Consider the following 14,481-nt stretch of genomic DNA (forward strand, 5'->3'; position numbering starts at 1 on the left):
GGGGAGGGCATAGAAGGCAAAGGAGACAGCTTGGAAAGGACCATGCCTGGGCAACGGTGAGCGGCTCAATGTACGCCAGCTGTGTGTGTGTGTGTGTGTGTGTAGGTGGGCGGGGGGAGGCTGGAGGTGACGAGGCTGTAAAGGTAGTCTGCAGACAGGTGGTCAAGGGGCTGGGAATGTGGATTCTGTTCTGTGGGTGGGGGAGGCATGGACAAGGGTGGCCTGTCCACGGTGGAGAAGGGCACAGGCGCAGTGGTGTCTGAGGCCAGTTTGCACCAGTTAGTAGGAGTTGATTGTTAAATTTTACTGATTCTTTTGAACTGGTTGATTTGACATTGGTAGTTTAAAATCAGCAACGGTGGGCATGTTTATACCAAAGAGATCGGCAAACATCACAAATCATTTTTTTTTTGAAGCTGGTTTTTAACATTTATGGGTACGTGTTTGTGTACAAGTACGCGTGTGTGTACATATGTGTGCTTGCACACGTGCATACACACACGTGTGTAGAGTTGCTAGAAATCACAAGGAAGAGGCCTAGCAACAACCAGGAAAAGGTATTCCAGGCAGAACTACATGCGATCTTGGCACACTCACCAGCCTCAGATTCTTCATCGCTTGGGGAAACATGCCTTGATGTAACTGCAATTTGCCAACTTTCATTACCTGCACGCCTCTGACGGGATGGTTTCCTGGGAAAAAAATCCTGGAAGAAAACAAATGGCAAACAGTGTCAGTAGCTCTCACTGGTGCATTCAGCATAGTCAGGAAACTATGAAAGAGGGAGGAAATGCTGGCTGTGAATGTCAGTGAGCCACTGAGAAGAATCAGCTCTGCAGCCGGGAGAACATGATACTGAGGGAAGAAGCACTCTATTGGTCTGTTCCCCAGAATGCCTTTTGCATTGGGGAAAAAAATGACAGGACTGGAATACCTCTCTAATAAACACTAAAAGAAGAGAATCTGGACCTCTGCGTTTATATTTGGCAGGGGGTGTAGGGACCAGGTGCTAATCTTATCCTCCAGCCTCCCCCATGAAGCTCCAACAACCAGGATAGCCCTGGATCAGAAGCTGGCCTCTCAGTATATAATTGTTAAGTAAATGAATTTTCATTTACTTTCAGGACCCCCCATCTAGAAACGCCCACACGCTCCTTTTAACCGCAAAGCCCCCTGAGTCTCAGTGCAGAGTCCATCATTCCTCACAGTCCACCTTTCTTACAGGCCCCGTGCACTTATTCTGTCATCACTGTACTCTGCTTTTTTGTTTGTTTTTGTTTTTAACATCTTTATTGGAGTATAATTGCTTTATGATTTGTGTTAGTTTCTGCTGTACAACACATGGAATCAGCTATGCGTATACATATATCCCCACATCTCCTCCCTCTTGCGTCTCCCTCCCACCCTCCCTGTCCCACCCCTCTAGGTGGTCACAGAGCACTGAGCTGATCTCCCTGTGCTATGCGGCTGCTTCCCACTAGCTATCTATTTTACGTTTGGTGATGTATATATGTCAGTGCCACTCTCTCACTTTGTCCCAGCTTACCCTTCCCCCTCCCCGTCGTCAAGTCCATTCTCTACGTCTGCGCCTTTATTCCTGTCCTGCCCCTAGGTTCATCAGAACCATTTTTTTTAGATTCCATATATATATATATCACTGAACTCTTTGGATTCAGACACCCCATCTGTGTTTGCTATTGTGTTGCATGTAGGAACTCTGTACATACTTGACCTCTTTCATACACAACAGAATAGAACAGGGTGTTGCAGTGGACCGAAGAATGAAAAGCCAGGGCTATGTTTCAGACCCAGTGTTATTTCAACTCGATTCAACAAGAATGTATTATGTTAGATTCAACAACATGTGTACAGTTTGGCATCTTCTGCCCCCCACATCCCCTAGCCTGATAGTCTCCTGACCTCCTGCTGTATGTGCAAGATCGATCCTGGGGCTGGGGGACATACTATACTGTATATATATGATCTTTTCCCTCAAGGCCCAATAACCCCATGAGACACAAAGCAAACATTCATACCACAGTTTAAAAATATCACAGAATAGAGCATGATTTAGTGTCCCGATGAAGTCTATGTTAACTAGTAGACGGCAATGTTCAGTTCAAGTGTGTGGAATGAACTGAGAAAATGATACAGGAGTTATGAAAAGGAGAGTTATGATGATTGGTTGGACCAGGGAGGGTTTCCTGGAAGAGGGAAAGAGGACTTAACCTGGCTCCCCAGGATCTGAGAAGGTTTGTCTTGGTGGGGAGAACGGAAACGCATCCAAACCGTTGGATGGCACGAGCAAGGGTGCATTCCAGATGCTTCCCGTCCAGAGAACATAGGTGATTGCCTGTAGGCCTCCAAAAGATAACCCTGAGTCATGACTTATACGGGGCTTACCATGTTCCAAGCACTGTTCTGCTTTTCATTTATGAACTAGTCATGGAACCCACATTTAGGCTCTACTGTGTAATAGAGATGAGGAAGCTTTATCAGGAGAGACATGTGTGTTCTCTGATTAGTATACTATCTTCAACCATTCCCTCTCCCTGAACCTCAACTCTTCCCCACATGAAATGTGATATAGAAACTCTTTTCATTCAGGCTCTTAAAGAAGTGGAAAGCAGTACCTCAGAGAGAGGTATTTAAATTAATAGAAGGTCGGCCATGCTTCTTTTAAAGAACTGAAAAGGGAGGGGAGGGGGGAGACAAAGGGGACACCTGGGTCCTGGATTTTCCATCATCTTCTGAGCATGCCAAGAGATCAGTCACATCACCTCTCCCCCTTACAAAATGAACATCATTATCTACTTGTGTGAAAAAGATTATAAGATCCCCGGACAAAAGGCTTAAATATAGGACACCGCTACCCTGTACTTAATTGCCTTGGACACCTTCCTTGAAAAGCACAGCTGCATTTGGAACTTTATTTTATTGCTGTGAATGTGGCATAATTAAATTTAAAGGCCCAAATGTAATTTCATACTAATAATCATTCCATTAAGTGGATGTGTGTCACATCAGTTAGCAGAAGGAAAGAAAATCTTTGGTTCTATGGTGGCAGAGGAAGTGGTGCATAATTACTCCATGAAAGGTACTTGCTCTGGTTGCTTAAAGATATTAAAAAATGAAGTGGAGTTTAATCAGGAGAGGATGAGGAAGTGTCTGGGAGGGGGACTTCCACATAAATATTTACGGAGCAGGCTAACAGCTCTGGCAGGGGTGCTGAGTGTGTGCCTGGGTTGTTTCTGGAGGCCTCCCAGCTGACATATGGAATAAGCATCATGATTATTTGCTGGAATAGCACCCCAAGGAAAACTGGTGAAGCTCACTCCTGCTGGGAGAAGTTCTCTACCCAGAGCATGGGCTTTCATCAACTTTACCGCGTGTGACAGTGATGAGAGGAGGCCTGCAAGAGGTCTTCAATCACAGGACTGTCAGGAATCAAGGCCAGGCTGAGAGCCTGAACCAGAGAAGGAATCAGGGATGCCTGAGGACTGCGAGGACTAAAACAGGAGTTTGAGTGGGCAGGTGAGGGTAAGGTGTAGTAGCTAGGAGAGGCCAGGTACTGTGCCCAGTGCATAAAGGATGCAAGAAGCCCACGGTGAGTCCCTGCCCTTGCTTAGTATACAGTCTAATTGCAGATATGAAGCAAATTGAGTTATGATACAGAGAGGACTGTGAGAGCTGCCAGACCACGGCACAGACAATGGGTGCTCCAGAAGCAGTGGAGACCACAGTGATCAGGGAGATTCCTTGGAGCAGCAGAGCTTGAGCTGGTTCAGACTGGAAGAGGTGATGGGCCGCTAGGAGAGCATGTGGGGCATGGGAAGGGCGGGTAGCTCTGGCAATGGTGCAGGAGGCTGGAAACAAAGGGCCAGTGAATGCATGATCTGACCGGCAGCGAAGAAGAGCGGGAGAGGAGGTACACCTGAGGCCAGGCTGTGCAGACGCATCCATGCCAAGCTAGGAGGTTTAGACTTTGCTTGCAGGCAGCTGGGCACTACAGAGGAGCTGAGGGTGTTTCATCAGAATAGCAAACAGGATAAATTGGAAAAGAGACTCTAGAGGCAGAGAGACCTGAGTCAGGATGTGGTAATGGGAACAGAAAAGAAGGATCTGATGCAAAAAATGTTCTACAGCTGATTCAACAGGACCTGGAGACTTGCTGGGGTCTGGCAGTCAGAGCTGACTCCAAGATTCAGAAATTAAAATGCCGCCACAAAAAACACAAGCAAACTATGTAATAACAAAATCATTCAGCAAGGCATTCTACTTGTTTGGGTGTTATAAATTTTCTTTTCATGGGTACAGTGCTAACAATCACGTGGTCCAGGATGCTGGGCCTAGAATGGAAAAAGTGCCCTTGGTGTTTCTGAGGTGAATAAGTGTATAGGAAGAAGGTGTTTAAATAAGCAGAGAAAAGCAGCAGCACACATGCTAGTTTAATTCAGACCCATAAGCACCAAGATCTTGCTGCCATATTCTACAAGGAGGCTGAGGGTCAGGGAACTGGAATGTCTCAAGTTAAAAGAGGGTAGAGAAAAACATGGCAGGACCTATGTTGTTGGTCTTGCTGAGGTTTTTCCACATGATGCAATTACCAATCACATTGCTTCATTACAGGTAGCAGTTTTGACATTTATATGACAGGAAAAACCATTTATTGTTAGGATTGTTTTTTAGAACTGATATAAAATACATCACTGAATTTAAAACAAGAGCTTAACTTAACTGTATAAACTGTACTTTAGAGTAACTGAATAGTTATAATGTATGAATTTTAGCTGATAAATGTGAATTTTAGCTGATTAATGTGAAATCCAATTCTAATGATGGAGTTAGAAAAACCAGCATTTTGCAACTCTTGAAGAATCCACGAAGAAAGTATCACTAGATGAAATCAGTAGATCAAAGAATGATGGAAAAATTTTAAATGGATAAATTAGGTTGTTACCATCTGAACCCACCGATCAGTCTTAGCATCACTAAAGCGGGACAGCCAGACATTACATGCTCTCTGATATGATGCAATAAGAAGGATTTTACACCACCTATAAAGGATCCTTGCCAAAAAACAAAAACGAAAACAAAGAAACTAAATTTAATCAAGCCCATAAAGTTAAATTCCATTTCATAGGAAAAACAAGTGATAGAGGAACAAATAAAAGCAACCAGCTAAATTCGAGGTATGGGAAATTCTACAGGACCTTCACCCAGGATCTTCAACAGGTCAATGGCGTGAAAAGAAAAAGATGGCAGGGGAGGAGAACACTCTAGATTAAAAGGGACTTAAGAGATACAACAGTCAAATGTAATTTGTAGACCTTTTGCATCTTAAAATAACTGTAAAAAGACATTTCTGATTCAATCTAGGAAACTTGAACATGAAATGGCATTGTGGGTAAGAAAATGTCCATATTTTTCAGAGATACAAACTGAAGTATGCATGGATAAAATGATGTAATGACTGAGTTTTGATTTAAATTTCTTCAGCATAATTTCTCTTTCCAGCAATGGTGGGTTACCTTGTTTCAGACCAAACTCTGTGCTAAGAACAAGAAACATTAGACAAAATATTTATAAAAGTCTGTTTGGGGCTTCTCTGGTGGTGCAGTTGTTGAGAATCTGCCTGCCAATGCAGGGGACATGGGTTCGAGCCCTGGTCTGGGAAGATCCCACATGCCGTGGAGCAACTGGGCCTGTGAGCCACAATTACTGAGCCTGCGCGTCTGGAGCCTGTGCTCCGCAACAAGAGAGGCCGTGATAGTGAGAGGCCCGTGCATCACGATGAAGAGTGGCCCCCGCTTGCCACAACTAGAGAAAGCCCTCGCACAGAAACGAAGACCCAACACGGCCATAAAAAAAAAAAGAAAAAATCTGTTTGAAGGTGTCAAAGAACTACAGAGGGACAGGGGTCTGAATGTGGCAAAATGGCAGAAAGAGCAGAAGCTCAAGTAGGTGATCCTTACATTTGTTGCTGCTTTTCCCTTTGCTGATTTGAAAGTAGAGGCAGATAGGCTAAACAGCTGAGCAGAAGTTTTGGCAGTCTCAAGGATATGGAGACACAGAATTTGGAGTTCAGGGCTTAGCAAAGATGAGAAAGAGCTCTAGTAAACATCCCCGACTTTCATTTGTGAGCCCCACCAAAGGGCTACAATCCAGGAATAGTGGTAAGCCAGAAACAGACTGGCCCTCCCAATGACTGAATCATTTCGAACCCTGACTGGAGTAAGGTGATCTGTTTCTACCCTGACTCCCAAAAGCAAAAGTAAATTCTCTCTGAAGGAAGATAACATAATCCTGAATCTCAATTATCTCTCTAATTTTTCTATACAATGTCCTGCATTCAGTAAAATTATAACCAGGCATACAAAAAGACAAGAACTGTCTGAAAACCAAGAGAAAACCATAGACAATGAAACAAACCTACAGGTTTGCAGATATTGAGGCTCTAATAAATCAATTAAGAAACAATTATAGGGCCTCCCTGGTGGCGCAGTGGTTGAGAGTCCGCCTGCCGATGCAGGGGACACGGGTTCGTGCCCCGGTCTGGGAGGATCCCATATGCCGCGGAGCGGCTGGGCCCGTGAGCCATGGCCGCTGGGCCTGCGCATCCGGAGCCTGTGCTCCGCAACGGGAGAGGCCACAAGAGTGAGAGGCCCGCATACCGCAAAAAGAAAAAAAAAAAAAAAAAAAAAAAAAAGAAACAATTATAAAAAGTATGTTTGCAAACTTAATAATAGAAAAGAACTTTAGCAGAAAATTGAAATTATAGAAAACATAACCAATGAAAATTCTAGAACTGAAAAATAGAAAACTGAAATTAAGATCTCAATAGTTTAACATCAGACTTGTCATAGCCAAGGAAAGAATTAGAGAACTGGAAGGCAGGTCAAAAGAATATATCAGTTGCAAAACAAAGAGAGATGAGGAAATGGAAAATAAAGAGGAACACAGGTCTCGTATAGGTAAACTGGAATCTCAAATGAGAGATGGGAGTGAATGGCAGAAGCAATATCTAAAGCCATAATGGCTGAGAATTTTCAAAAGTAATGAAAGCTAAGAACTGCAAAAAGAATAAAATAATTCAAATGAGGGGAAAAGAGGGGGAAGTAAGTTGAGAGATAAAATAAGTGTTGCAAGATCTTGATAATTATTGAAACGATAACAGATATATGAAGGTTCATTATATTATTCTATTTTTGTGTATGTTTGAAATTTTTCTTAATTAAAAAAGCAGGACACTGGGTTTTACTTTTTCACCTTCAGAAGTTATGGACTCTGGTAGATAACTGCCCCAAGTTTCAGAAGATTTTGGAATTTTACTTAATTCTAAGTCTTATATAGAAATGAAATGATACACACAATGAGTGGCATACAGTGGCCTTCCACACTGTTGAGACATCAGATCAACACTACTTGATAGCTAGAAGAACAGCAGATGTAACAGCAGCTCACACTCAGCATTAAGAAGCTTTGCTCTAGGTCTTAAATCAAGTGTAGAAACTCATTGTCAAACACCACGGGTAACTGAGACAAGGAAGCATTAAAAGGCAGATAGAGTCATAAGATGTTCCTTAGGGTCTGTTTGAGTTAAACCAGCTGCTGTATGGAAGTTATTTATGCCTTTGTGGTAGGGTAGCTTTATTTGTAATATGATACATTTTTGTTGTTGTTAGTTAAAAAAAAAAAAAAGATCCTGACGTTGGGAAACAAAACCAAAGAAAAAAAGACAGACTATACTGGGAACTTCAGAACAAGGAGAACTATTTCTTACCATTTCTTAATTAATTCACACAGTTAGTCTGGAGAGGTGCTGCTCTTCAAGTGGGGTGATGAAGCCTTACTTCTCCATTACCTCTACAGCTTGGTTCTGTTGGTGACAGGAGGATCAGGGTCATGAATTCTCACTTGTTTCCAAAAGAAAAAGGTCTTGGCTTCCAGCCTAGATTGAACCCTCACCTCTTGCTCCATCTGTGACATGTGCTGTCAGCCCCACAGCATTGAGAAAGATGGCTCTGCCACACACACCCCACCTCCTGCCACCTGAGTATAGGAAAATAAATTCATAGTGCTTCTTATAACCCACCACACATTACAATGGTATTTTACAGTGTTACATTGAGACTTTGTCTCAATGCAATGAGATTTTTCTTGGGTTTATTTTATGCCATAAAATGAGTAAGAAGGATCATTTCCTTACACAAAGAATGCATTTCTACTTCTCTTAATTTCCACCAAATAGGTCCTTCACTCACAAGGCAGAGCTTTCTTATGCTCAGAAGTTTGACAATTTATAATTATTTGTATATGATCCATTGTTCGAAAGAATCTCTACATCAGATAATAAGTACAAGAGAGCTTTTTGTTTATTTTAAATGCTCATGTAATTCAGCCTCTGGAGCAGAGGTTTTATGGTAGGTAAATTAGAATGAGGGAGTTAGAGGAGATTTGGATTTAAGACCTGGTTCTTCCAAGCAGTTAGCAGAGTGACCACTTCACATTACAATTAACCTGATGGTAAGAAAAGAGATGGGAGAACATTTGGGACTGTCAACCACATATAAACACAAACTAGTATTATTAAGTTTCCAGGGATAGTGGATGTAAGATAATTAGTTGTGATGCACTTTTACACCCATATTGAGATAAACAATGGGAAAAAAATCACTCAATTTTGTTGCAAAGTGTAAAAAAGATAGCCTAATAGCACCAAAATAGTTGCATTCCAACAGCCAAAAGGCCCACCTGGATCACCTGTATGTTTGTCTGTTTCTTTTTAAATGCAAGTTGAATATGTAGGAACACAAAGAGAAGCCTGGTGGGGTCTGGAGAAATTGAGAAGATACTGGCTGAGTAGCCAGGAGCTGCCTCCTTAAGGAAAGACTTATAATGCAGATAGGGTTAAGTGTCCAATTTTGAACCTAAAAGTTTGAGTTTTAACTTTCTTTTTAGAAAAATGAACAGAGAAGACATTGCCCATACTTATAACTTTCAACTTAGGTGTGCTTAGTTTCATTTAATGCTGATTTGTGCACAAATTTCCTCATGCTCTTTCCAGACCTGCTCACGTGCTGCCTGGCCCACTGGCAGTTTGGCTAACAGCAGGGAGACATCATAGGCCTGTCCATGCAGTTGGCCTTGCATGCAACACAGTGGAAAGAACTGGTCAGAATCTTCCAGGCAGGCAGGATGGTACTCCACTGTATGCAAATAGTCCTTTTTAATACTCATAATGGTGAGAGTACTGTCCTTTGTCTGGCTTTTGCCCGTCTCATATCTTACAGCACTTTTTTTTATAGGGTGTGGAATATTTAATACTATTTTGAAACATTTCAAAAAGGCCAGCCAGTATGACTGAATTATACTATAACTATAATTTAGTTATTAAATCCCTCGGGAAAAAATGGCAGTGAGATTTTCATTAGAAAAGTTCCACTTGGGGATTTCCCTGGTGGTCCAGTGGGAAGACTCCACACTCCCAATGCAGGGGGCCTGGGTTTGATCCCTGGTCAGGGAACTAGATCCCACATGCATGCTGCAGCTAAGAGTCTGAATGCTGCAACTAAGAAGTCCACCTGCCGCCAATAAAAGATCCTGCATGCTGCAACGATGATCCTGCACACAGCAACTAAGACCCAGCACAGACAAAATAAATAAAAATAAATAATAAATTTTAAAAAAGTTTCTCCCTTTAAAAAAAGAAAGAAAAGTTCCACTTGTCCTATACAAGGTCTATTTGTCCACTTATATGGGCAATAAAAGACACCTCTGAAGTTCTGTATATATGTACTCTAAATCCCCTAAATATCTGAATACACAGATGGTCATATCACTCTGAGATCACTTCCCCAAAAGAAGCCCTTGAGTAGAAATTTTAAAATTTATTTTCATAAATTATTTATTCACTTGGGCCTGTTCAGATATATGAAAACTGTTTTAATACTGTTTCTGGTAATATGGCAAGCTTAATAGCCATATTGATTATCTCACTGAAAACAATGTAAAATGCTAGATAAAATATTTTTTAAAGTAATAACATGCTGGCAAGATAGTAAAGAACTGTCAGGCCAAAATCTAAATGAAGAGGTACCCTTGAGAAGTAAGTAGGATTGTGAAACCACTGCTATACTGGTGTGCTGAAACCTCTGGCTTCATCTGCTTTTTGGAGCTTGCAGGGCAGAAGAGCAAGCTCAGTGTCTACCCAATGGTGAAGGGTCTAATAGGGAAGCTTCCCCTCTTGCCAATCATGGGAGACAGATTATATTCAAAAGAGTCACAGTAAGGCTTACAGTGAAAGCCAGAAGCCAGTAGAATGATACCTTCAATGTGCCTAGGAAAAATTATTCCTAGTCTAGTATTCTGTATCCTCAAAAATATCTTTCAAGAATCAAGATGGAGAGGTAAAGGTGCAAGGTTACTTTTGGAGGTGATGAAAATTTTCTAGAATTGGCCATGGGGATGGTTGCACATATCTTTGAACATAATAAAAAACCAATGAATTGTACACTTTACATGGGTAAATTGTATGGTAAGTGAATTAATTACATCTCAACAAAACTTTAACAAAAAGAATGAGACATTAGCACCCACAAAATGAAATACTTAGGTATAAATCTAGCAAAATATATAGAAGATCTATATAAGGAAAACTACAAAACTCTGATGAACAAAATCAGAATAAATGGAAAGATATTCCATGGTCACTGATAGGAAGGGTCAATATTGTCAAATGTCAGTTCTTCCCATCTTGATCTATAGATTCAATGCTATCCCAATCAACATTCTAGCAAGTTATTTTGTGGATGTCAACAAACTGATTCTAAAGTTTTATGCAGAGGCAAAAGACCCAGAATAGCTAGCACAATACTGAAGGAGAAGATTAAAACTGGAGGACTGACACTACCCAACTTCAAGACTTAATGTAAAGCTACAGTAATCAAGACAGTGTGGTACTGTATTTGTGAAAGAAAAGACAAAATGGATCAATGGAACAGAATAGACCCACATAAATACAGTAAACTGATTTTTGACCAAGAAGCAAAGGCAGTACAATGGAACAAAGGCAGTTTTTTTTTTTTAAACAAATGTTTCCGGAACAACTGGACATACATATGCCAAAAAAAAAAAAAAAAAAATCTAGACACAGATCTTAACACCCTTCACAAAAAAGAACTCAAAATTGATCTTGGGTATGGTGGTGCCTTTTTAGTTACAACAACAAAGACATGATCCATGAAAGAAATAATTGAGTAGCTGGAGTTCATTAAATAAAAAACTTCTGCTCTGTAAAAGACAATGTCAAAAGAATGGGAAGATAAACCACAGACTGGGAGAAAATATTTGCAAAAGACACATCTGATAGAGGGTTGTTATCCTAAATATACAAAGAACTCTTAAAATGCAACAATAGGAAAAAAACCAAAAACCTGAACAGACATCTTACCAAAGAAGATACACAGATGGCAATTAAGGATATGAAAAGATGCCCCATATTATATGTCATCAGGGAAATGCAAACTAAAATAACAATGACATATCAGTATACATCTATTAGAATAGCCAAAATCCAGAACACTGACAACACTAAATGCTGGCAAGGATGTGGAACAAGTTTTCATTCATTGCTAGTGGGAATGCAAAAGGGTACAGCCACTTTGGAAGAGTTCGGCGGTTTCTTGCAAAACTAAACATGCTAAACAGATTAAACCACAGTACCCTGGAATTGTGTGCCTTGGTATTTACCCAAAGGAGTTGAAAACTTAACATCCACACAAAAACCTACACATAGATATTTATAGCAGCTTTGTTCACAACTGCCCAAACTTGAAAGCAAGAAAAATGTCCTTCAGTAGGTGAATGGATAAATAAACTATGGTACATCCAGACAATGGAATATTATCCAGTGCTAAGAAGAAATGACCTATCAAGTTATGAAAAGACATGGAGGAACCTTAAGTGTATAATACTAAGTGAAAGAAGCCAATCTGAAAGGGCTACATTCCAACTCTATGACATTCTGGAAAAGGCAAAACTATGGAGACAATAAAAAGATCAGTGGTTCCCAGGAGTTTAGAGGTGAAGGAGGGATGAAGAGGCAGAGCACAGAGGATTTTTCAGGGCAGTGAAATACTCTATATGATACCATAATGATAGATACATGTCATTATACATTTGTCCAAACCCATAAACACCAAGAGTGAACCCTAATGTAAACTATGGACTTTGGGTGACTGTGATGTGTCACTATAGGTTCATTGATTGTAACAAATGTCCCACTCTGATGGGGAATGTTGATGATGAGCGAAGCTATGCATGTATGGGGTAGGGAGTATATGGGAAATCTCAGTACATTCCACTCAATTTTGCTGTGAATATAAAACTGTTTTTTAAAAAAACTAAGCCGTAATTTATAAAAAAGAATGAGGTTGAAATAAAGACATTTTTGGACAAAGAAGAACTGTGAATTTGTCACCTCAGATCTTAAACAAAAGGAATTTCTAATCATGTACTTCTGGTAGAAGGAAAGTGAGCCAAGACAGGAAGTCTAAGGTGCAAGAAAGACTGAAGAATAAAGAGAATGCTTACATGGGTTAATCTACGAACACTGACAAACAAAACAATTTTAGGGGGTTAAAAATATGGTAAAAATAAAAAATACAATAAGCACATCATATATGTCAGTAGGGAAGAAAACAGGATTCAAGAATTCTAAAGTCCTTCTAAATCCAGGAAGAACCTACACTGGTTATTACATGCATATTTACTTTATAGATGAACTACTTAAAAATATAATTTATATACCCTTTGGAAGGTAGGATATATTTAATAATAAAATAGTCTTAAATAACTGATTTAACATTCAGTTTTAATTTCTAGATACAAAGCCATTATGTAAAGAACAATTAAATTAATTATAACCTATGAACTTAATGATCTCAAAAGACTGAGTATTAAATCAATAAGGGAACACTGTGGTTTTTAAATTTTTTTAAAATTTATTTATTTTACTTATTTTTAACTTTGGCTGTGTTGGGTCTTCATTGCTGTGCATGGGCTTTCTCTAGTTGCAGCGAGTGGGGGCTACTCTTCATTGTGGTGTGTGGGTTTCTCATTGTGGTGGCTTCTCTTGTTGCAGAGCACAGGCTCTAGACGCGCAGGCTTCAACAGATGTGGCACGCGGGCTTGGTAGTTGTGGCTTGTGGGTTCTAGAGTGCAGGCTCAGTAGTTGTGGTGCACGGGCTTAATTGCTCCACAGCATGTGGGATCCGCCCAGACCGGGGCTCGAAACTGCGTCCCCTGCATTGGCAGGTGGATTCTTAACCACTGAGCCACCAGGGAAGCCCGACACTGTGGTTTTTAAAATGTACATACTTTTCCTTTGTTTGGAAAGAAAAAATTAGATTTACAAAAAATTAACAACTAGTAAAAAGTTGCACAATCTTGTTTTAAATAGAAGATGAAATATAGTTTGCCATCAATAAGCTTAACCAAGTTGTATGTCTGTATCTATAATACAGTGTGTCTCTAACAAAACCGAGAGTGTTGCTGTTGACATGTATTCCAGAAGTGACAGGTACTTTTATTGAAATTAGCTGATACAGATGCCAAGCACTCAAGAGCCCCTAGCTCTTGAAGAAGTCTTAGGCTCCCAGAGCACAGGTGTTGGGAGGAGCTGGACTGTGTGCTGAGAAGCAGAGATGTTTTCTTTTGCAGTGATTTCCAAAGGAAAATATAGTCTCTTGGGGCAGAGCAGATGGCACTGCTTAGATGTAGAATTGTGAGACAGTGAGTCTGTGGCAACAGTTGGCAAACTATGGCCTGAAGGCCAAATCCCACATGCAGCATATTTTCGTAAATAGTTTTATCAGCATACAGCAACACCTATTCATTTACATATTGTCTATGGCTGCTTTCGGGCTACAGAGCAGAATTGAGTAGGTGACTGTACAACTTGCAAAGCCTAAGTATTTACTACCTACCGCTTTACAGAAAAAGGTTGCAGACAGCTGGTCTACATAGGAGTTTCTAGAAGTAAGAGGCTGGAGAGAAGATCTCATACAAAAAACACTCTACACAGAGGGCAGACAGCAGAAGCAAAAAGAACTAAAATTCAGCAGGCTGTGGAATGAAAACCACATTCACAGAAGGATAGACAAAATGAAAAGGCAGAGGACTATGTACAAGATGAAGGAACAAGATAAAACTCCCAAAAAACAATTAAATGAAGTGGAGATAGGCAACCTTCCAGAAAAAGAATTCAGAATAATGAGAGTGAAGATGATCCAGGACCTTGGAAAAAGAATGGAGGCAAAGATAAAGAAGAGGCAAGAAATGTTTAACAAAGACCTAGAAGAATTAAAGAACAAACACCTAGAAGAATTAATAAACAATACAATAACTGAAATGAAAAATACTCTAGAAGGAATCAGTAGGAGAATAACTGAGGCAGAAGAATGGATAAGTGACCTGGAA

At 40.4% G+C, this 14,481-nt stretch overlaps 1 protein-coding gene across 2 annotated transcripts in view; it reads right to left on the reverse strand.

Moving 5' to 3' along the window:
* The window catches only part of SMYD3 (SET and MYND domain containing 3), a 754,146-nt gene that overhangs the window by 17,845 nt on the left and 721,820 nt on the right, over positions 1-14,481 (reverse strand). For both annotated transcript variants that reach the window (XM_081224651.1, XM_081224650.1), the window contains one exon: positions 598-706. In XM_081224651.1, coding sequence (XP_081080777.1) covers positions 598-706 — 109 coding nt within the window. The remainder of the gene's footprint in view (positions 1-597; positions 707-14,481) is intronic.

This window comes from Mesoplodon bidens (assembly GCF_964165515.1).
Source record: "Mesoplodon bidens genome assembly, chromosome: 2".
Lineage (NCBI taxonomy): Eukaryota > Metazoa > Chordata > Mammalia > Artiodactyla > Ziphiidae > Mesoplodon > Mesoplodon bidens.